The 24,672-nt window shown below is 32.9% G+C and overlaps 1 protein-coding gene and 1 pseudogene across 2 annotated transcripts; one reads left to right on the plus strand and one right to left on the minus strand.

The window, feature by feature from the left end:
• Nucleotides 1-8,227: 8,227 nt before the first annotated feature.
• LOC114368428 lies at nucleotides 8,228-8,838 on the minus strand (annotated as a pseudogene).
• A 6,966-nt stretch (nucleotides 8,839-15,804) lies between these two features.
• LOC114425434 (60S ribosomal protein L2, mitochondrial-like) lies at nucleotides 15,805-21,045 on the plus strand. 2 transcript variants are annotated; one of them, XM_028392365.1, is made up of 5 exons: nucleotides 15,805-15,939; nucleotides 16,208-16,314; nucleotides 18,071-18,131; nucleotides 19,605-19,693; nucleotides 20,249-21,045. In XM_028392365.1, exons 4-5 carry the CDS (start codon nucleotides 19,612-19,614, stop codon nucleotides 20,752-20,754), a joined length of 588 nt encoding a protein of 195 aa, XP_028248166.1. In that variant the 5' UTR covers nucleotides 15,805-15,939; nucleotides 16,208-16,314; nucleotides 18,071-18,131; nucleotides 19,605-19,611; the 3' UTR covers nucleotides 20,755-21,045. The 2 variants fall into 2 exon arrangements, with proteins under 2 accessions (XP_028248166.1, XP_028248165.1); XM_028392364.1 differs by lacking the exon at nucleotides 15,805-15,939 and having other exon boundaries at nucleotides 16,137-16,314.
• The last annotated feature ends 3,627 nt before the right edge of the window (nucleotides 21,046-24,672 follow it).

The following is a 24,672-nucleotide window of genomic DNA, read 5'->3' on the forward strand; positions in this document are numbered from 1 at the left end:
TTATATTCATACATAATTTACTTTATTTTAACAACAATAGACATATGACTGAGACAAGTATGCAAGCAGGGAATGCCTTTGTGTATGGATTCATCGAGCCATAATCGATATAGAAATTCGGACAATTACAATTTGAATCAGAAGATTATATTAAGAAATGGATGCAGAATTCATAGAGAGATGCCTACCTAGGAGCCTACTTGAATGAGTAAGTTAAATTGAACAAATTAATTTAAATAATATACGCACTATAATAACTTAATGTTCTCCAATGCAGTGCACATTGGCAAATAGTCATTATATGTCCTAAGGACAATGTTATCATCTGATTTTGTTCTTTGCACAGTAGGCTTGACAACTACTTGAAAGAAATTATTAATATGTCAATTCTATTTTGTAATACATATACTTTATTATTAGTATTCGACATTAATATTTTAATTGTACAACACGCATACATGTTTCTCTTAATCAGTACTTTGAAGGGATTCAACGATATTCAAGGAAGTGAATTTAAGGTTGCTGCTAGATGGATTGTAGTTAATTAAAGTAAGTCATTTAAACAATGTTTGATGACTTAAAAATTAAATTTAATTACTCTATACCCTAATTTTCAGTTAACTTTGAATATCTAAATATCCTATTCAATTTAGTATAATAAGCAAAAAGGAAGAATTGAGTGCGAGTACTACGTAATGCATTGGATGTCAATGATAAGCCTAGGAGGTTTTAAGGATAATTGGAAAATGATAATTGTTTACTTCAAAACTAATTCAATTTGTTATAATTGTTATTATTTATACTTATTAACTTATGTTTTATTATATCATGCAGTATTTTACTGATCAAGGATTATTAGAACCAAAGAGAATGAAGGCAATTCACATTTAGTGGGCAAAATATTATCTAAAAGTTAAAAATGAAACATCAGGTGTTTAATTAATTTTAGAATTGTAGAGTTATGTTAATTTAGATTATTAGGTTACAAATGATTTTATGTATTGACTTTCATTACTTTAAATATTTATTTTAATTGATAATAAATATTCAATTATTATGAACAAAATTTGAACTGTCTGATAAAAACTGTTTGAAAACTATCTAGATTGGTTTTGTTTTTCAATTTGTACAAGCAAAACTTCATGGTGAATCAAAGGTGATTCAAAGGTGTTTTGATGATAACAATGATGATAACAAAGATGATGACAAAGGTGATGACAAAAAGCTCAAAGATCAATCAAAGAACAACTCAAGTGAATCAAGAACAATTCAAGAGTTCAAGATAAGAATCAAGAAGAATTCAAGACTCAAGAAGAAAATTTAGAGTCAAGAATCAAGATTCAAGGTTCAAGATCTCAAGAATCAAGATCAAGATTCAAGACTCAAGATTCAAGAATCAAGAGAAGGCTTAATCAAGATAAGTATGAAAAATTTTCTCAAAAATTGAGTAGCACATGATTTTTCTCAAAACATGTTTACCAAAGAGTTTTTACTCTCTGGTAATCGATTACCAGATTATTGTAATCGATTACCAGTAGTAAAGTTGTTTTGAAAAAGTTTTCAAATTGAATTTACAACGTTCCAATTAATTTCAAAAAGTTGTAATCGATTACAATGTTTTGGTAATCGATTACCAGTGCCTTTGAACGTTGAAATTCAAATTCAAATGTGAAGAGTCACATCCTTTCACATAAAAGCTTTGTGTAATCGATTACACTTATTTGGTAATCGATTACCAGTGACTGTTTCTGAATAAATCAAAAGATGTAACTCTTCAAATGGTTTTTGACTTTTTCAAATTGGTTTTAAGTTTTTCTAAAAGTTATAACTCTTCTAAATGGTCTTCTTGACCAGACATGAAGAGTCTATAAATGCAAGGCTTTGTTTTGCATTTTCATTCATTCATTCAATACTTTTACACTTATTTCATACAATCATTTACAAGCCTTGAATCTCTTTGAACTTCTTCTTCTTCCCTTTGCCAAAAGCTTTCCAAAGTTTTCTGGTTTTTCTAAACCTTGAAAACTTGTGCTATTCATCTTTTCATTCCCTTCTCCCTTTGCCAAAAAGAATTCACCAAGGACTAACCGCCTGAATTCTTTTTGTGTCTCTCTTCTCCCTTTTCCAAAAGAACAAAGGACTAACCGCCTGAATTCTTTTGTGTCTCCCTTCTCCCTTGTCAAAGAATTCAAAACGACACAGTCTGAGAATTCTTTTGATTCTTCCCTTTTCCTAATACAAAAGTGTTCAAAGGACTAACCACTTGAGAATTCTTTTGTATCCCCATTCACAAAGTATCAAAGGTTTAACCGCCTGAGATCTTTGTCTTAACACATTGGAGGGTACATCCTTTGTGGTACAAGTAGAGGGTACATCTACTTGGGTTTGACTGAGAACAAGAGAGGGTACATCTCTTGTGGATCAGTTCTAGTGGAGGATACATCCACTAGGTTCAAAGAGAACAAGGGAGGGTACATCCCTTGTGGATCTTTGCTTGTAAAAGGATTTTTACAAGGTTGAAAGAAATCTCAAGGACCACAGGTCGCTTGGGGACTGGATGTAGGCACGGGTTGTTGCCGAACCAGTATAAAAACTCTTGTGTGTTTGTTTCCTTCTTTCCTACTCTTTTACTTTCCGTTGTGCATTTAATTTCCGCTTTTACTTTCTGTTAAGATTCTCTTCTACTCCTCATTCTCTTAACAATTTAGTAAAAACCTTAAAAGAGTAAATTTTTTAATTAGTAAAGGTTTAAGAATAATTAATTCAACTCCCCCTTCTTAATTATTCTGAGGCCACTCGATCCAACACAATTTGCAAGTTAATTTGAGATGATTAAAAAAACAGACAGGATATTAAAAAATTCCAAAAAATAACATCAGTTTTGGGCAAAAATAACATTAGCTTTTAGAAAAATCGATATTGTGTTCTACTCACAAAAAACTAATGTTGCGGTTGACTGACAACATCTTGTGTTTTGTTCACCAGCATCAGTTTTTAGAAAAATCGATATCGTCAGTCAACCACAACATCAATTTTTCTAAAAATGGATGTTGGTATGTATATATTTTACATTCTTTTGTTATTTCTTACTATACGACATCGGTGTGTATCCGAGCAGGATTCTTGTCTAAAGTTTAAAAATTTCAAGAATAGATATGGCCTCATTTAACTTTCCATTTCCCGAGGGAAACTCTATTAATAGGCTTCTTGTTTTCAATGGCGAGGGTTATCACTATTGGAAAACTCGAATGCAGATCTTTATTGAAGTCATAGATTTAAATATATGGGAAGCCATTGAATTTGGTCTCTTCATTCCTACAATGGTAGTGGGAAATGTAACTATAGGAAAACCTAGAGAAGAATGAGATGATGATGAAAGAAAAAAGGTTCAATACAATTTAAAGACCAAAAATATAATCACTTCTGCACTAGGTATGGATGAATATTTTAGAGTCTCAAATTGTAAAAATGCAAAAGAAATGTGGGATACATTACAAGTAACCCATGAAGGCACAACTAATGGTTAAGAGATCTAGAATAAACACTCTTACACATGAATATGAACTATTTAGAATGTATCAATATGAGACCATACAAGATATGTAGAAGAAATTTACTTATATAGTTAATCATCTTGCATCATTGGGAACAATATTTCCTAATGAAGATCTCATTAACAAAGTGCTGAGATGTTTAAGCAGGCAATGGCAACCAAAAGTAACAACAATTGCAGCATCAAGAGATCTCACTAATATGTCTTTTGCCACTCTCTTTGGAAAACTTCAAGAACATGAAATGGAACTTATGAGACTCCATCAACATGAAGAAAATGATAAAAAGAGGAAAGGAATAGCACTCAAAGCATCATCATCTTCTATTCAAGAAGAAAGTGACAAAAAGGACTTAATTGAAATAAAAGAAGATGATGATTTCAAATTTTTTGTGAAGAGATTCAATAAATTTCTGAGAAACAAAAGAAATCAAAGGAAATAAATCATCAATCCAAAGAAGAAAGGAGAAGATTTCTCCTTAGCCCCAAAATACTATGAATGCGATCAACCAAGACACATGAGTTTCGATTGTCCTGTCTTTAAAAGAAGAATGGAAAAATCCGACAAGAGGAATTTTCAAAGAAAAGAAAGCATACATCACTTGGGAAGATAATGACATAAATTCTTCAAGTGATTCAGAAAATAAAATCATAAATCTGGGTCTCATGCTGAAATATTATGAAAGAGGAGAAGAGCAAAGTTGATACATTGATAGCGATTGCTCTAAACACATGGCGGGAGATGCATAAGAGTTTATTCATATTTCTCCCAAAAATAGTGAACATGTGATCTATGGAGACAACAAATAAAGGTAAAATTGTTGGAATTGAAAAAATAGGTACGAATTCCTCTATCTCCATAGAAGATGTCTTACTTATTGATGATCTTAATCATAATTTATTAAGTATTCATCAATTATGTGATAAAAACCATTTATCTAACAAGAGGATTTTAATTTTTGTCTATTTTTTTATTATTTTTGCTTATGATTATTAATTTTTTGATTGAGTTTTGATGCTTGTTTTCTACTCGAGTTTTGACTGTCTTTGATAATTATGTTTGATAGTTATGATGATTGTCTTTGATAATTATGTTTGATAGTTATGATGATTGTGTTTGAGAGTTATGTTGATTGTCTTTGATGATTGCTTTTGATTGAGTTTTTGATTGTCTATGATGATTGTGTTTGAGAGTTATGTTGATTGTCTTTGATTATTGATTTTGATGATTGTGTTTGAAGGTTATATTGATTATTGATAACCTTTGTTTGAATTTTTTTAATAGGAATATAATCTATTGTGTGTAGTTAATTGATTGTTAAATTGATTAGATTTGTTTGTGATTGATGATTGTTGATTGAATGCGTTTTGATTGTGTTTGTAATTGAATGAGTTTGATTGTGCTTGTTGATTTGAATGCATTTGATTGTGATAATTAGGTGTGCATTTGACTTAAAAATAGTTAGCTTTCAGTGAAAAAGTCTTGTTTAAGGATCTGGTAATCGATTATCATTCCCTGTAATCGATTACATTAGAATAACAAGCTTGTAATCAATTACCAGTAGGCACCATTAGTTATAGGTTACTCCTGTAATCGATTACAATGGCTTGTAATTGATTACCAGGCATCCCTGGATGTGTTAAGCTCCTAATTTAGTTCTTTTCTCTGACCATTTTTGGCTTTTTGATGTTGCCAAAGGGGGAGAGAACTTAAGGGTAGAGTTTATCATGAACTTAGGCATAAATTTAGGGGGAGTAAGGGTTGTGAGCACGCATTATCAATTGCATATCGTTTATCTTGATTTCAAATTATTGTCATCATCAAAAAGGGGGAGATTGTAGAAGCATATATGATATGAAGTTTTGATGATGCCAAAGATAAGTGCTTCTCAAGTTTGATCCAAGAGTCACAACTCTTCAGAAAATAACTCCCAAGATTCACAGCTCTTTAGTCACAATTCTTAAGAAAATAACTCCCAAGAGTCACAACTCTTCAGAAAATAACTCCCAAGAGTCACATATGTTCAAGAGATTTTTGAATGGTCATCAAAGACCTATAAATAGGTGACTTGGGTTACGAAATTCCTCAGAGTTTTTCTAAACTGAAATGTCTTATCCTCTCAAAAAGATTCCTTGGTCAAACACTTGCATATTCAATAAGGAATCTTGATTGATCTTCAATTGTAATATTCTTCTCTTAAAGAGAGAAACTTTTTCTTCTTCTTCTTCTTTTTCTTATTCAAAGAGATTGATTAAGAGACCGAGGGTCTCTTAAGTTGTAAGGATTTCTGAATACAAGGGAAGAGTTTTCCCTGTGTGGTTCAGACTTTGTAAAAGGCATTTTACAAGATAGTGAAAATCTCATGTGGGTTGCTTGAGGACTGGACGTAGGCACGGAAAGTGGCCGAACCAGTATAAATCGAGTTTGCATTTTTCTTTCTTCCCTTATCTCATTTATGTTATTGCAATCAATTTTGTCTTGCATGTTTAAAGAACATTATTAAATTGATTGTTGCTTCTTCTTCTGCATTCTAAGCCTATCTTTTAGAAGAGGGTTAAAAGTTTGTTAGTGAGACTTAATTCACTCCTCCCTCTTAAGTTATTGAGGTCACTTGTCCAACAATCGGTTTGTTTAGAAAACTAATGTTGTGTAGTTTAGTTTAACATCAATTTTCAAAAACCGATGTTAACGTTGATACTTTTAATGTCAATAGTTTTAACATTGGTTAATAACCGATGTTGAAAGTCCTTAATAACCGAGGTTAAAAACTTATTTTCTAGTAGTGTACAAACGAATGAGAAGTTTATCTTCTTCAATTGAAAAGAATATTCATGTGCCCCTTTTCTTCCTTTAGAACTCCCTCCTCCTTCCTTTACTATAATATTTTCTAACTCAATTTGGGTGGAAAATTGTGAAAATTATGTATCAACTTCTTCATTTGAAGGGGTTTGTGAACGAATAGAACTATTGGGAGGCTTACGGAACATAGAGGAGGTGTTTTGTGACATTGAAGGAAAAGTTTGAGAACTTTGAGAATTTTTGGGAGAAGGTGATCGATTATAAGTTACTAGCTGTGGTGGTGAAAGTGAAGAGTAGGAAATGAAATAAGGAGGAATTTGAGAATTTTCGCTCATTGATGGAGGTGGTAGTGTCAAGAAAGGAAATAATGAAAAAGGATGAGCGAATTTTCATTTGAAGGAGGTTGTTGATAATTTTGCAACAAAATAATATAAGCTTGTCAATTTAATTGATTTGGATCCACATGACAAGGAACAAATAAAACAATATTTAAAATCAGAATCAAAGAATTTGAGATAGACAATGAGAATAAGAATATAATGTGTGCAAATTGCTCCCCTCAATGACCCAATTTATAGGATTCATATATAATATTTTAATGTCAAAACTCCCTTCAAGAATCCTTTCCAACATTCACTGAACCACCCATCGTTCACTAAAAAAGTACCCTGTCTCCACCCATCGTTCAAGAATCCTTTCCTTCTCTACTCTAACCCTCTCTTCTCCCTCATTTTTTCTTTTCCTTCTCCACCCTTAATGCTGCTCCACTCTTCATGCGCCCTCCCCTCCACACCACACCGATGAATAGGGAGAGGAAATGGGCCTAAGAGGGCGTTGTTCCTCCGTTCCTATGAAGACAGTGATGTTCTCTCTCCATATATGTTTTTCTTTCGTTTTTAATTGAGATCTATGTTGATGTTGTTGTGTATCTGATTATTCTTTACCTCCTCAAAGCTCCATTTTTTCTCTTGTTCATAATAGTTGCTTCCCATTGGATATTGTGGAGAGAAAGACTAAAGAATCAATTTTTTTAAAACTGTTGTAAATCTTGGAAGTTCTTGTAGAAGAACTGGATCTTCACATGGAGATCCAACAAAATACTCCAATAATGAATCTTAGTAAGTTCAAATCTTGATACTAAGATCTACTTACAAAAATCCTTATTGGAGATGACCTTATGTCCTCATCCTAATAGTAATTTGTAATTTTGAAATTAAATAAAGAAAAGCTTTTATATATGATTATGTTATTAGTTATTAAGAAATTTAGGAACATTTTTGAGCAATTTGAACTTCCATCAAGCCTAGATCAAAACCTAATGAAAAAGCTAAACAAAGTACTAAACTATAAATCTAACACTCAACCTAGGTCATATTAATATGTAAAGGATTAGTCACTTTCTAACATGAGTGAACTAGGGAACATGGAAAAAATTAAGGGAAAAAGGAGTGTAATTAAGAGGAGATATAGTCCCAATAGTTCTGAAGCCCAATCCTGAATTTTTTTCATAAACTCTCAAGCAACATTATATATGTTGACCCTTAATTTTTACAATATTAAAATCATATTTTTATACTGGATAGAAATTAAACTCATATTTTTATTATATTTTCTTCATTATTAAATTAAATTTTTAATTCACATTGAAACCCAAATTGAAAATAATGTGTGAAAGATTATTTCTTTCCTTTCCTTTTCTTTTTTTTTAAAAAGTAAATTGTGAAAGAGTGTGTTTACTTCATCTATTGGATTCATGCTTAATTGCTGCAAGAAAATAATACACCACAAAAAAGAGATATTATCATGGTCACCATTATGTAACACTACTCAATCCTCGTTACATACTCAACGCTAGCATATAATTATATACTATGGTTTTACCTTTTAATAAAGCTAACTTTAAAGGGACTATCAGTGTTGGTCAATAGAAGACGCCTCCCGTTCTTATCATCATGCCTCGTAATGTCAGAACAAGGACCAGTACTGGTGGGCAGAACACAAGCTTATAGCCAAGATCATATTTTTTAATGTTAAAGTTTCCAGTTATGATCTGCTTCAAGCCTGGATGGTCTTGAGCACCACCAATGCCTAACCATTTACTAGGGAAATCATCAACAACAGCCACCCACTTTGAGGATGTAGCACACTTAGGCTTATCCACAAATGCAAATATCTAATGGTGTCTCTGTGAAGATGGCACCAGGCTTTGCCCTATTATGTTGAATTTCACTGCTAGGCTAGGGCTAACCTCATTTTCATCTTGTTGAATTGCAACTTGGCATGTTGAGTTGCTAGCAAAACCTAGTCTCTTACTCCACCACCTGTTGGGCCAAAGCAAGTTGGCTTAATAAGGTACTCGCCAGCAGAAGAAATGGGCACGTACTCCTTGGAAGTCATGGACTTTTTCCTGTGAGAAGGCTAATGGAAGGTTGGTGGTGAAGCCTAAGAGGAGAAAACTAGAGAGGGTGAGTAATAGAGCAGGATTCATGGTTTATATCAAGGAGTTTAAGTTATGTATTTTGTTGGCTAAACCTAGCTCCTTTTATAGAGGTTTTTCTTGAGGGTTGCATTTATATAAAATCGTTATTATATTGTTATAATTAAAAGTTTATTAGTCAAAGATTTCAGATAATTTTCATCTTATGTATAATGTTATTAGTCAAAGTTTTTATGCAATTTTAACCTTATTTAAATTTATTAATTATATAATTAAAAAGGATTAAAGAGGTTTTCTTGAGGGTTACTGGTATACGGTTGCATATGAAAACATTAATGTTGTAACTAATTTTATTAGTCAAAGTTTTCAGATTGTTTTCATCTTATTTATATCTATTTATACAAATATGTTATTTATATCTATTAATATTATTAGTCAAAGATCCCTAAAAGATGTTATTAGTAAAAAAATTCATGTAATTTTAATTGTTTAATTTGTATTAATTTATACAAATCTCTATTAGTCAAAAGGAAAGAGCATTAAACATATGTTTTTAATCTTTTAAGGTTTAAGAGTAAATTATAGTAGCATGTCATGAAGTTTCTTGAATTTATACATTATACGACATTTTTTTATGCCTACACTAATTTAATACTCCACCTAGATCATCAAGGATATATTAAAATTGTGGTTAAAATATAACTTTTATTCTTATTTTTTAAAATGGTGCTTTTATTTTTTTTTATTTTTTAATTGAGACATTTTACTATTTTTTTTTAAAAAAATTTAAGATTTTATTCTCCTTCTTTTAATTGAGATATTTTTTTTAATAAATTAAGTTTTTAACAATTAAATAATTAAAAAAATTATTATATGGATAATAAACCAACAAATGTCATCAATATTTAAAGAATACAAGATCAATGTCAGAAATTTGTCATAAGGACTAAAATTATAAAATTTTTAAAAATAAGGGACGATATATCTCAATTAAAAGATGTGATTAAATCGTGATTTTTTTAAAATGAAATTTAAAATATTTCAATTAAAAAAATAAAAAGATTAAAAATCATAGATTTGAGAAAATAAGAAGACAAAAATTATATTTCAAAACAATTTATGTAGTGGGTCTATTTCTTATGTATGCATACACGTATATCCTCATGCATGTTGGTGATATACGCCTGGGTACGACATGTGGCGGGTTCCGCCAAAGCAGTTGGTGAAATAGCTGCTATTGGGGCTTCGCTGCTTTGACTGGCAACACAGCAACAGAAAATAGGCCCATGCAGGATTCGCCAAAAGCACGGGAGAAATAGCTACAGGCTTCTTTGTTTCGTTTGTGCATTTGTGCTTTACAATTTTCTTTCAACTTTTTGTACCTGCTTCAAGTTTTTCAAGTTTCCAAAATTGTCTGCATCATTAAAAAAATTTGTTTGAAGTAATTATTATTTTTTAGAATGAAGTTTTTATCTGAAGTATTATTTTTTGAGTGAATAAGCAATTTAGTCCCTGAGATTGTAACCAGTTTGCATATTAGTCCCTGACTTAAATTTTAATTCAAAATAATCCCTAACTTTACCTCCGTTATGCAAATAAGTCTCTGCTGTTAAAATCTAATTTCCTCCGTTAGTTAAATGTCTATTTGGCAAACCTCAGTCCACGTAAGCATCCCAATGTGGCAAGTTTGAGTCCAAGTCAACAATCCCATGTGGCAAGGACTGAATTGAAAAATTAGGTAGGTTTATGGTCCTTTATTATTTTCGTTTATGATGCTCTTTTTTTATAGATGGCATTGCATGTTGTTGTGTGATGTGCCTATATTTGAGTTTGAGTTAGGTTTTTTATTTCTTAATATATGACAATGTTTGTGGTTTCTGATTGTGTAGAATAAATGACAATATAACTTTAATATTGCACCATGGAGGAAGATTCACTCCACGTGCCAGTGATGGAAAGGTTGAATATATAGGCGGAGAATTTGAGAGGATATATCTACAAATTGCCCGAATGCATTTATCTTATATGATATGGTGAAAGCTTGTAAGAAGTATGGCAATATAGAAGATTGTTTTTGGTTGATTGATAAAGACTTAGATTTTAATCATGGGTTAAGGAGTTGTACAACTGATGGAGATATATTACATTTAGTTAGGGATGCTTTTGAAAATGAGAATGAGATAAATGTTTATTTTCATCATGAAGTAGATCCAATTTTAGAAGGAGTCCCATAGATGTTGTACTTGGAATGTGATCTAATTCCAGAAGCGGTTGAGAATGAGGATGATTTAGATGATGTACCTGTTGCTGGCCATGAAGGTAAGTTTTAATTCATCTGTACTTGGTCCAACATGGTTACCATAATTAATTAATATGATTAATTTTTACTTGGTCACCATTGATGCAGATGTTGGTGGTGGAGAGAGAGAGGTTGGTGCTGGTGAGCATGTTGGTGCTGGAGAGTAGAGAGATGCTGGAGAGCAGAGAGATGTTGGTGAGCAGAGGGATGCTGGTGAGCAGAGAGATGGTAGTGAGCATAGGGATGCTGACGCTGGTGAGCAGAGAGATGGTGGTGGTGAAGAGAGAGATGTTGGTGATAGTGAGGAGGAAAAGAAAGTTGACAGTGATGAGTGGTTTACAAATTTCTCTTGTATGATGAATGAAGTTGAAGTTGAAGTTGAGACAGATGGTTATCATTCAGAGGAGCTTAATATCCCCATTAGTAGTGATGATAAAGATGAGGATGTTGAAGTTTATCCTCAATATAGTCAAAGTAGTGGAATTGGTGAACAGAAGTTGGTGGAATTAGGGATGTAGTTTGGTACTCTGATGAATTTAAATCTGCCTTGAGGGAGTATAGCATATTGATGGGCAGGGAGTTCAAGTGGAAGAAGAATGATAAGCAGAGGGCTAGAGCAAAATGCAAGAAGGCATCTTGTGATTGAGAGATCTACTGTGCAAAAAATGAAGTTAGAAACTCTTTTCAGATAAAGACATTTAAGCATAACCATAATTGTTGCAGAGAAGAGAACAACAACAAACAAGCAAATAGACAGTGGGTGGTCAGTAAACTTGAGGGCAAACTCAGAATGCAGTCAACCCTTAAATGTGTTGAAGCTTTGGATTATTTCAAGCAAGAGTTTGGAGTGCACATTGAAGTTACAAAGATGTGGAGAGACATGAAAGAAGAAAAGCAACTAGTGGAAGGGAATGAGAGGAAACAATATGCCAAAGTATTTGATTATGCACATGAGTTGTTGAGGAGCAATCCTAGATCAACAGTTAAGATCAACATAGTGCCAAGTCCAGAAGGTCCACCACAATTTCAGAGGCTATATATTTGTCTTGCTGGCCGTAAGAAGAGGTTTGTTGCTGGATGTAGACCATTCATAGGTCTAGATGGATGTTTCCTAAAGAGTGCATTTGGAGGAAACTTGCTTTCTGCTGTTGGGGTTGATGGCAATAACCACATCTTTGTTATTACTTATGTTGTGGTGGACATTGAGAACAAAGACAATTGAAAATGGTTTTTAACTTTGTTGCATGAAGATCTTGGGGATTACATGCTGAATGGGTGGAATTTCATGTCAGACATGTAAAAGGTATGACATGGTGTGATTTGCAATTATTATCATAAGTTAGGTATTTAATTGAAGTTAATGACATAAGTTAGGGACTAGTCCAGAAGTATTTACTACATTGCTGCAATTTTTCAGGGACTTATTCCAGCTTTACAGGAAGTCATGCCTGGTGCATCTCATAGATTCTGTATCTTGCATCTTTGGAAAAATTTTACAAAGCAATGGAAAAGCAAGAAACTTAAAGGAATTGTCTGGCAATGTGCAAAATCCACTACTGTTGCTGAGTTTGAAGACCATATGGCCCATTTGAAGACAATCAACTGTCAGGCTTGGGAGTACTTGAATAAATGGCCCAAGCAAGCATGGACAAAAGCCCACTTCAGTACAATGCCCAAAGTGGACAACATATGCAACAACAGATGTGAGGTATTCAATTCCAGGATTCTGCAGTATAGATGCAAGCCTATTATCACCATGCTTGAAGAAATTAGAAGTTATATCATGAGAACCATGGCTGCCCGCAAGGTTAAACTTTCTGGAAAGCCTGGACCATTATGTCCAGTGCAGTATAAAAGACTAGAAAAAGAAATTCATTTTGCTAATCAATGGACTCCCATTTGGTGTGGTGATAACATGGGCCTGAGATATGAGGTCCACATGTGGGGGAATAAGGTTGAGGTCAATTTAGCTGAATGGACATGCACTTGTAGAGTATGGCAACTAACAGGTTGTGTTCTTTACAGTTTTTTTTTCATTCCTAACCTACATGTGTGCTGATTTTACAACTTTGATGTAGGGATGCTATGCCGACATGCCATTGCAACAATAACTCACAAAGGAGGGAAGCCTGAGGACATGTGTCATGAGTGGCTGTCAATAGAGGCTTATAATAAGACATACCAACATTTTATTGAACCAGTCCAAGGACCACAATATTGGACCCAGACACAGTATACACACCCTGTTCCACCACATAAAAGGGTCCAAAGAGGAAGGCCTAAGAAAAATAGAAGGAGATCTGTAGATGAGGACAATGTCACAGGACATAGGTTAAAGAGGGAATTGGCTGACTTTACATGTGGAAGGTGTGGCCAAACCAATCATAACATTAGAAGTTGTAAAAATATTGGAGTTCCTATTAGGCCAAAGAAATATGTTGCACCACCAACTATCTCAAGATGAACAAGCTTTGAATGAGGTTGAAAAAGCTGCTGCTCATGTTCAACAAGATCCGGTGGAGATTAATTTATCTCAGCCTCATTTGTCACAAGATAGTGAAATGGAGTTGATGGTAAATATTTGTCACAACAAAGTATTTTTATCTCAACCTAATTTGTTGCAGCACTCCATTTTTATATATTACAATTATTCATGTTTGGCATTTGCATATAGGTCCCTGCAATTATTGTTCCACCAATAGCAAGGAATAAGCTAACCATAACAAGAGCCAAACAAAGGAAGGTTGCTGATAAAGATGATGCAGTATAAAGAAAACTTAAGACCCATTTTTTGTTGCATTTTGATATTAGGATGTGTAGTTGTATATTTTGAAAGCATCACTGGCATGTGAAATGATGTAAACATTATGGCCTGCTGAACAATTGCTTCTAACTACCATGCTTTGGGATGTCAAACATTATGTGAAATTGATTTAATGTCATGTTTCTTCTCTTTCCTTTATAAATTATACACTGTGTTGGATTTGGAGTTGGAGTAGGACCACCTAGTTTAGTGCTACTTCAATAACTTCAAAAAGTTGTACGACAACAAATTATATTTAATAAACTACAAATTTCAGCAACAAATTTCACCAACAAATTATATTTAATTGAAATGGGTAATTGACAGTAGCAACAAATTACTTCCTACTACAAATTCTTCAGCAAAACAACAATTATAATATCAAAAGATGTTATTACACATTTTACCTAAAATACATTCCCCCTAAAACTAACATTACAATTAAAAATGAAAAACCTAACAACACAATGTTTGTTAAATTTTTCATTTTCTTCTGCAAAGCTTCAATTTGTAGCCTCAAATCAGCCACTACCATTGCTTCTCTTGAGACAGAAGACGAATTAGAAAGTTGGTTTTCTTCTTTAACCCATTGAAAAAATTGACAGTTATCTAGGTCTGTTTGGGGCAATGCACAAGTATAGAATAACCTTCCTGGGTTCCTCCTTGTTCTTGCAGTTCGAATAGCTGCACGTCTTCCATGGTGGCATTGCCGAATGAAACTACGAGAAAATGCACAACAACTGCCACTTGCAGAGACATGGAGAAATCAAGTGAACAAGCAGCAGCGACTGAGTGTCAGAGGAGAAGAAGAAGAAGCGACTTAGCGTGAGAAACTAGCAGCTTCGTAAACCCTAATTTATTTGGGGAAGAAAAAGAAGCAGCCTTGCATGAGAGAGGATTTATAGATGCAGACCTCAGTGCCACGTTGGACAGTCTACGTGGCACTGAATTGCCACCTATGCACCTCACTAACGGCGTCACCTGGGAATTTAACGACAAGGACTATTTTGCAAAAATTATGTAAAGTTAGGGACTATTTTGAATTAAAATTTAAGTCAGGGACTAATATGCAAACTGGTTACAATCTCAGGGACCAAATTGTCTATTCACTCATTATTTTTTATAATTAGTTTTTATCTGAAGTATTATTTTTTATTATTTTTTAGAATGAAGTTTTTATCTGAAGTATTTTTTATAATTTATTTGAAGTAATTTTTTTTTTATAATTAGTTTCTGAAACTGTCAGCATCATTTAAAAGTTTTTCTGAATTATTATTCAATATTCATCTAATCCTCTAGCTTCATCCATTCATTAAATTTATCTTCGTTCAGATCATGATCTGTGCCTTAAACCATGGAAAATTCAGTTAGTTGAATCTGAATTTATGCATGATTAACGACAATCTAATGTTGATTGATTTTGTTGATTCTTTTTTTATGGCCAGATTTTATTTTTTTTATTCTTGTGGTTATGGTTTGTTGGATTGGCTTTCATTTAATGAAATGTAAAAACTAAAAAGTGTTCACAAGGAAGAGGCAATTCAACTTCGCACAAACGAAACAAAGAAGACTGTTTATATAGGGGAGAGCACTGTAGCTTTTTCGCTAGTGCTTTTGGCGAATCTTGCATGGGTCTATTTCGCTAAGCATCCTAACGACATGTCTGCACCCTATGCCTACTAGCTTGCGCGGACTTGCACCTGCCTGCTGGTACTTGCTGCTGTGTTGCCAGTCAAAGGAGCGAAGCCCCAATGACAGCTATTTCGCCCGCTGCTTTGGTGGAACCCACCACGTGTCATACCCAAACATATATCGTCAGCCAACATGTATGGCGATATACATGTATGCATACATAAGAAATAGATCTCCTCCATAAATTGTTTTAAAAGAGACCCCGATGGGGAATTAGTTGGTAAAACTAACCCATGCGTTGCTCCCTTCCTCATCGTTGCCAATTGTGGAGTTCCGACACAGCATCGTCATCTTCCGCGAACACTGCCGACAATAACCATGTCCCCACTGCAAACCCAACATCAATGCAACATCATTTGTTAGTAATAATTTTTTATACATCTTTGTCAAAAAAAACTTTTTTTCATACTTCTCCACCCATGAACCACTTAACACACTTCTCCAATAGAAAACACCTTTACTCAAAATAAAATTTACTTGGTTTTAAAAAACCATTATGTAAAATAAAATTTACATTTACTCTAAGTAAAAGAAAATATTCAATAATTTACTCAAAATCCCTTTCACTAATGCAAATTGCTAAACCCTAATAATCCTTCTCTCTCTCTCTCTCTCCATGAGCACAGTACCGTAACGTAACGTAACCACGAGATGCCTCTATTCTAGCACTTGGAACCCCAAATCCAGTGCCAATTCCTCCGCTCCTTTTCGCAGACGAAGGCACATTCTGATGGTAAGCTCCAACATCTTTCAATAACCGTTTCGTGCTTCTCATTTGATTTGAATCTTCCCATATGGATCCGTTCTGGACCCAATTCAATTTCGTAGTACAGAATTAAGTAGAATATGAATAGGACCAATTGAAAGTGAATGCTCTATTTCTTCGTCGTTCGTCTCAGCAGAGTCAGTTTTGCCTTTGTATCCCTAATTTGCTTGTATTGCAATTCGGTATGTCAAGCTTTTTTTTTTTTTTTTTTTTTACTTTCTGTATGTTAAGACTGACACATTAGTTTTGGCTTGTGTTGAGAATAATAGCATGTAGATTATCAACTTATCGTCACTATTGTAATCCAGGGATATGATCGCATTTGTTCATGTATGTAAATATATATCTTCTTAGAATGGCCACTCATAAAATTAAGCTGTAAATAGCTTCTCTGTTATTTTCAAGTTGGTATAAGAGTCGGTTACAACCCAGCTCTGCTTTCCTTTTTTCCTTCTAGCTAACCAGCTTTCAGCTGTGCTTATCCATCCCTTCTGCGACATCTGCCTTCAGCCATGCCAATTTTCTGGCCTTTTTTACAAGCAGAACATGCAGTGCTAACATTTGCCAATAAAAAAAATGCAGACCACCTTTTTGCATCTCATAGCAATCCTAAAAAACTGAAATTATAATTACTAAACCATCTTCTAACAGCAAACTAAATTTTTACTATGGATCTGCACTGATCCCTTTGAACTAAAGCAATAGCAGAAGTTGTCACTAAGTTGTTCATGACACTTAGTCAAGACCAAAACAAGACCTCTTGACTAAATAAACTGACATCCCAAGTAAGCCTTGTAGAACCAAGTCAGCCTTTCTAATCTTGCTGCATTAGTTTGAAATATTGAGACTAAACCACATACTCCTTGATTGATATCAGTAGAACTCGAAAAGAAGTGGATCAGGACAGTATATCTCACTTCTAATGGACATATTTATGCATACAATGAGATTTTCCTTAACACTTCAACAATACCCAAAACTACAAGCCACCCACCCTCAAAATCACCATATTTCTCCTGGCATAGAGTTGTAGCCTACGTACCAACATCAAACCACAACTACAACTCAGAATTGCTCCTTCCTTTTGCCACCAGTCTCTTCAAAATTTGCAACCATGTGTATGCAAACAACATTTATCATTCCCTTGAGAGTAACAATACTCTTATTTTTCTTTGTAAGAACTTGGCAAAGATTCTGACCTGTTCCTGCTAGCATGCATTAAAACGAATACAGTGATCATTAGCTTTAGTGTCCTACTTTCATGACATGTCTGTCATATTTATAACCGTTTACATAGATCTACTTTTCTGTAAATAAGCTTATGATTGCTTGAGTACACAATTTTTTACAAAGTTTAGCCATCAATAATCAGTAAACAGCCCCTTCGATTCCCCTTTTCCTCTTTCTTCATAACTTTCCCATCAGCATCCTCCGCTAACAGTAACAGTTCTAAGAGATTATTCTCTCTTCTCACCTATTGTTCATCTGCGGTTACACCTGCTACTCTTTCAAGGTCACTTGCTTAACTATCTTATCAGGATATCCACTAATCTATATGTTGTTGGGTTTTAAATTTTAATTATCCTTCTTCTGCTTTCTGCAAATAAAAATGAGCATCTTAATATCTAATCTATAATATATATTGTTAATTGCTTTATGTGTGCAAGTCCACTTTGTGAAAGGGTCAAACAAATCAATATGTTAAATTGATTTCCTTTGTTAGTTCACAAGATTGGAAGGCAAGACTAAAGATTCCACCACCTGATACAAGCTAGAAAACAGAGGTATGATTCTGAAATATTGAAAACTATTATCTTATGGTTGAGATTTTTTTATTTCATTCCACCACCTGTGTTACATCTGAATGGTTTTTCTTTACAAAATGAAATGCCTGTGGATCGTTATTATAATTGACATTGACTAACTGCTTTTTTCTGGTTGTGAGTTGGTGTTTTCTTTCCAATATTTATATTCTGTTTTCTGCAATTGTAATGTGTGCTGTGATTTTTTATCTTCATGCAGTCTCATTTGCAAGTTGTTCTTGCTACTTTCGCTTCTTCTTTTTATTACAAAAAATTATTTGATTGCACTATTTTGAATTTTCAATAAATAATTATGAATATAGTTGTGAAACATATTTTTAAATTTTTAACCTATCCAAACATGTCCTCACGGAACAAATCCAAGAGATAGCGCCGAGATGCATGCTTTTTGCAGATGACATAGTCCTCCTTGGAGAGTCGAGGAAGGAGTTGAATGAGAGGTTGGAAACTTGGAGACGAGCTCTAGAAACACATGGCTTTCGCCTAAGCAGAAGCAAATCGGAGTATATGGAATGTAAGTTCAACAAAAGAAGGAGGGTTTCTAACTCAGAGGTGAAAATAGGAGACCATATTATCCCTCAAGTCACACGGTTTAAATATCTTGGGTCTGTAATACAGGATGATGGGGAAATTGAAGGGGATGTGAATCATCGCATTCAAGCAGGATGGATGAAATGGAGAAAAGCATCGGGGGTGTTATGTGATGCAAAGGTACCGATCAAGCTAAAGGGAAAGTTTTATCGGACTGCGGTAAGACCGGCGATTTTGTACGGAACAGAATGTTGGGCGGTCAAGAGCCAACATGAGAATAAAGTAGGTGTAGCGGAGGTGAGGATGTTGCGGTGGATGTGTGGTAAGACTCGACAGGATAAAATTAGAAACGAAGCTATTAGAGAGAGGGTTGGAGTAGCGCCTATTGTAGAGAAGATGGTGGAAAATAGACTTAGGTGGTTTGGGCATGTAGAGAGAAGACCGGTAGACTCTGTAGTGAGGAGAGTAGACCAGATGGAGAGAAGACAAACAATTCGAGGCAGAGGAAGACCCAAAAAGACTATAAGAGAGGTTATCAAAAAGGATCTCGAACTTAATGATTTGAATAGAAGTATGGTACTTGATAGAACATTATGACGGAAGTTGATCCATGTAGCCGACCCCACCTAGTGGGATAAGGCGTTGTTGTTGTTGTTGTTGTTGTAACCTATCCAAACATGTTTCTTGAGAAATAATTTTTAATGTCATTTATTGTAATTCTATGCTATTATATCCAAACAACCTTAAATGACTTTTCAAGGTAAAGTATAAATTTTATAATTATAACCAAATGTAAACTTCTGCTTTACATAAATCTCTAGAAGAATCACTTTGTTTTACATAATTTTACAATCACTTTTTATAAACTTAAGCAAATGGGCATTGAATCCCTATGCATTACAGGTTTGAAATGGCTGTGTCACTGTGGAGAAGTCGCACTGCTTCATCAGCACTGAACTTGTTCAACAATACTCTTCGCCGTTTCTCTTCCGGTACATTCATGTCTCCTCTCATTCTCAGCAATTAGAACATTTAAATTGAGTTTCATAGTATTTTTGTAGCCGATAGAGAAAGATGGTAAAAATATTGGAAATAGTCTCAGTTGCTTTGGGGTTCCTATTCGTTCTCAACAGCAAACAGTTCTTAAGTTTAATTTCACAGCTTCACTCAGATTATTCGATTGATTTATATCCTAGTCTTGTACTAATGAAGTCATATTCTTTTCAATACTGTTTAATGGTGGCTTACAAAACCATTTATTTTATACAAACAGTCACAAGTTGGAGTAATAGCCTTGTTAATGCTCTGAAGGATCCCAAACTATGTTGCTTCGTTAGGTACATTTCTTAGAAGAGGAACCTAACAAAATATATGGGTCGTGTTTTAAAATAAAACAATACAAAACATTGGGTGAGAAATTGCTACGTTTTATTGTCTATGGGCTTAAAGCTATCTTAGGCCTGCTAGATCTAAAAGGGAAATTATGGCTTCTATGCAACTCTTCCTGTATTGTTTGGTCACATGTCATTTGTTCTGCCTTTTCACAGAGGCAACAAACTCCAGTCCTCATAGTACACGAGAGAGTATGATGTATTCTGACATAAACTCACGAATTGGGAGTTGCATGCCACTGTCTGCAATGCGCATTGGAACAATCATTCACAACATTGAGTTGAACCCAGGGCAAGGTGGCAAGCTCGTCCGAGCTGCTGGAACTAGTGCAAAGATCTTGAAAGAGCCCACATCGGCATACTGTTTAATCCAACTGCCCTCGGGTGTTAAAAAGTTGATTGATTCTCGATGTAGGGCCACTGTTGGTGTTGTATCTAATCCAAGCCATGGGGATCGCAAACTTAGGAAGGCCGGACACAGCCGATGGCTTGGTCGAAGACCAGTTGTCCGAGGAGTGGCAATGAATCCAGTAGATCATCCTCATGGTGGAGGAGAGGGTAAGAGCAAGAGTGGTGGACGATTTGGGCGAGGATCTCTCACTCCTTGGGGCAAGCCAACTAAGAGTGGCTACAAGACTGGACCCCTGAAGCGCAAAAGGTAGTAGGATACCATATTCATTATAGCTGTTTCTGATGTTTCCTTATGAGATGCTTGTAAGTTGTAATAATTGTGGAAACTGTCATTCCTATTTAGGAAATTCATTGAACTGATTAGGTTCACAGCCAATTTGTGGATTTTATGGGTTCAAATTTTATTGTTGTTAAAGTAAAATGTTTTTGAAATGATCACATTTTCCTCTGAACTGGACTTGCATTCAGCTTATTATACACCTCCATTGTTCACACTTCACACTAGATGAAGTTTGCTAGACTGGCTATTATGCGTTTATGAATTGGTTTGGATTAATTTCGTTGACTTGCTTAAATGAGAGAGCGCATTTTGTTTCTTTTATCCTTTTGTTTGGTTATTGATGAGAAGAAATATATAGTTGTTCTTACTTAGATAAAGTCATAAATTAAAACGAATGGAAAATTTAACCTTTTTTTTAATGGATCTACCTGACTTATTACAAATTTTATTTAAATTTATAAAACAGTTTATAATTCTTATGTTTTTTTTTAATTTATCATATTCCAATAAAATTTACCAATCACAACAAAATTTCTGACATAAACTTTCGTAATAAAAACTTATTAAGTTAGTACTTAACTAAGTTGTTTTTTCAAACAGGTCTGGTCTAAACCGACTAGCCAATGACATAAATATAGTTTGGATGAGTTGGCCAATATTTTGATTCACAACATTGTTTATAGGTTAAAATACACTTTCATTTTATATGTTTTCGGTTAAATTTGATTTGATTTCTTACCTTTTAAAAAATTCAATTTAGTTGGTTGTGTTTTGAGTCAAAGTGATCCTTCAGTAGATTTAAAATTAACACAATTAATAATTTAAACATATTAACAGTTAAAAAGTGTCAAAAAAATATTTTTACAATATAGCGACAATTTTTAACCATTAATTATAATAGTTAAAAAAATTAAAAGACCTCTCTCTCCCTCTAACAAATACAAATAAAGGCTGAAACTTTAACTAAAACCAAATAGATATTTATTTACTTTAATTACGTAATATAATATTTTTTTCATATTTTTATGATAATTAATTATAACTTGAACAAAGCACTTACAATATACATCAACCTATGATTTAGGTGAAAAATATAGGGAGAGCATCTAGGAAATGGAGAATGAAAGGGAAACATTAACTAAACAAAAATTAGATACTATGTGAAAATCCCTAGCTAAAGAAGTAAAAATTATCGTGGTCTTCTAGTTGCTGTATATCTAGTCGATCTGGCCATAAGAGAGTTTTGAAGCAAGTATGTCACTGCTTTGACTACTCCCTCATCACTATTATTATCTTTTCATTTTTCACTTTGAATGACTCCAATCTAACAAAGCACGGAGATTAAGGTGGTTGAGCCGGTCTAAATGGACTTAAGAGATATTCCTACACAATTAGAGTGAATAATAAGAGACATTTAAATGAATATTTTGAAATGCAAGATTGGGTATACGCCCAAATTTTAAAACATGAAATAAAAAATGAATCATTTTGAAATAAAAGACTTAATTATCAATTTGATTCCCAAATTATTTTAAAATCATACAATTTAAGCTTCAAAATTTTAGAAGGTTTAATTTGGTCTCCAAATTATTTTAAATGATTCAATTTGGTCATCAAGTTCTTAAAATTTTGAGAAATAAATTAATTTATTTTTAAAAATTTAAGAATCAAATTGAATCTTTTAAAAAATTTAGAGATCAAATCGATTAATTATTTTTAGAATTTGAGGATCAAATTCAATTTCTTAAAAATATAATAACTAAATTAAATCATTTAAATAATTTGGAAACGAAATTGATAATTAAGAAGAAGAAAAAATAGAGGAAAAGAAAATACTAAAGTTAAAGTAACTTACATATAGTATTCTGTGAAGGGTACGTGAAGTTAGTGTCAATAGACTTGCATGCAACTCATAATCATTGAACTTGACGCTCCCTGCATGTCAATATTTACTTCTCCAATAAAAGAAAGATTGCAAGTGGAGGAGAGTTTGAGACCATATAAACCATTGATTTTACAAGAGCTAAGATTTGGAGTAGAAAGCACAATCTGATAATTCTTTTCCGCTTCAAGACCTTCTTGTTGTATTGTCAATCTGGACAGGGTGACATTAGATATGCAGAGGACATGCTCACTGCAGAAATAACGGTGGCCAATGAACAAAGTACTTAGCACGTGACAGTTTGAAAAGGGCTCAACGCAACCATTGTCATCAGCAGTAAAATAGAGACGTTTATTTACATATTTCTCTTCTTTTAAAATCATTACATTAACACTCTTTCTATGTTAAGCTTTCATTTGAAAATTAAATGATATATACATTAAATTTTAATTAAAAAAATCTAAAATTGTCCCTAATTTTTAAGTGATCATAATAGAGAAAATATTTGTCTTGTGCTAGGTGGTATTATTGGTGCAACCAGGCCTCGAGTCGCACGTTCCTTGTTCACCGTTGTAGCCTTATCTTCTTGTTTGCATCTACGTTGATGGGTTCTTTTCTACGTTCCACTTCACCTCTACGGTGGTGTTAGGCAGTTCTCGTTCGCCACACGTTTCTCTCTCCTCTGCCTCCCTCTTGTTCACCTTCGTGGTGGTGCTAGGCATGTTCCCATTCGTCGTGCTTTTAAACTTATTATATATGTATCCACTAAGATTTTAAAAATGTAACACATATACCCCTATCTTCTATAAATAATACATGTATTTCTCTTTTATTTTACAAAAATTACATCTAATACTCCTCTTTCCTCTCACTTGTTGGAATGTAAAAAAAATTCCAACAGAACACTTGAACATTATCAAAAACGAAAAAAGAAAATTAATACCATAAATATTAACCCACGAAAACAAATTAGCACCAGTTTCACCACACTCAACAATAGTAATGACTCATAAAGATTCAATAATAATGTGTCAAAGATTGAAATTTTTAACGAACGAAAGAGATAAAGATAATTTTAGGATTAAAATTTTAATAAAAAAATCATGTGTCATAATCTAAAAAATAAATAGAATTAATATAGTTAACAATGGAAGAGTAGCAAGTGTAATGATATGCAAAAGTTAATACATGTATAAATAATACATGCAAGAAATGTTGTTGCAATTTGCTCTTATATTAATTACACATTACACATATTTATTTTTATAATTGATTACTAATAATTGCGCATGTCATCATCATAATTGATTATCATCAATTATTAATGAATTGATTATATAAATTATTGTCATAACCAATTAAATCTTTTTGTTAAAAAAATAATTAAACATTAATGGATTTATAATTAAAAATGACTACGTAGTCAAATGACACATATCATTATCATAATTTTTTTTCTTGTTTATTTTTTTTCAAATTTTCTTTTTTAATTCATAAAAACTATTATTATGTTTTATTATGAAGAATATATTAGTATATTTAACTATAGTAGTTAAATATAATACGTAATATTTAAAAGTGAATAACTATTTTAATTCATGAATTATAATCATGAAATATATTTATAGTAATATTTGAATTCATAAAATTTAAATATTTATAATAAGTATATATTATGATTAAAATAATTAATTAAATCATTAAATATTTAATAAGTTATAATTTTATATTATATGATAATGTTAATAATGAAAATAAATTATAATGTTAGAGATGTTCATGATTTTGTTTGTTTTTCATCAAAAAAGTTATCTAAATCAAACTTAAAAAAATATATATGATTTAGTTTTCATTTAAAATAAAATTAGAACCAAATCAAATTAAGTGATTTTGTTTGGTTTGATTTATATTAAAATATTATTTTTTTAAAATTTATATTTTCTTTTAACTTTTAAATTAAATTAAAAAATTAATAACATTCTATTAAACTTATTAATATGTTAAAAT

This window comes from Glycine soja, chromosome 9, assembly GCF_004193775.1.
Source record: "Glycine soja cultivar W05 chromosome 9, ASM419377v2, whole genome shotgun sequence".
In the NCBI taxonomy this organism is placed as follows: Eukaryota; Viridiplantae; Streptophyta; class Magnoliopsida; order Fabales; family Fabaceae; genus Glycine; species Glycine soja.

Excerpts from the sequence above, each read along its gene's own strand:
- LOC114425434 (XM_028392365.1), top strand. The coding sequence starts at position 19,612 with ATGGCTGTGTCACTGTGGAGAAGTCGCACTGCTTCATCAGCACTGAAC. Across the intron at positions 19,694-20,248 it reads TCTTCGCCGTTTCTCTTCCG|AGGCAACAAACTCCAGTCCT; the intron begins GTACATTCATGT and ends GCCTTTTCACAG.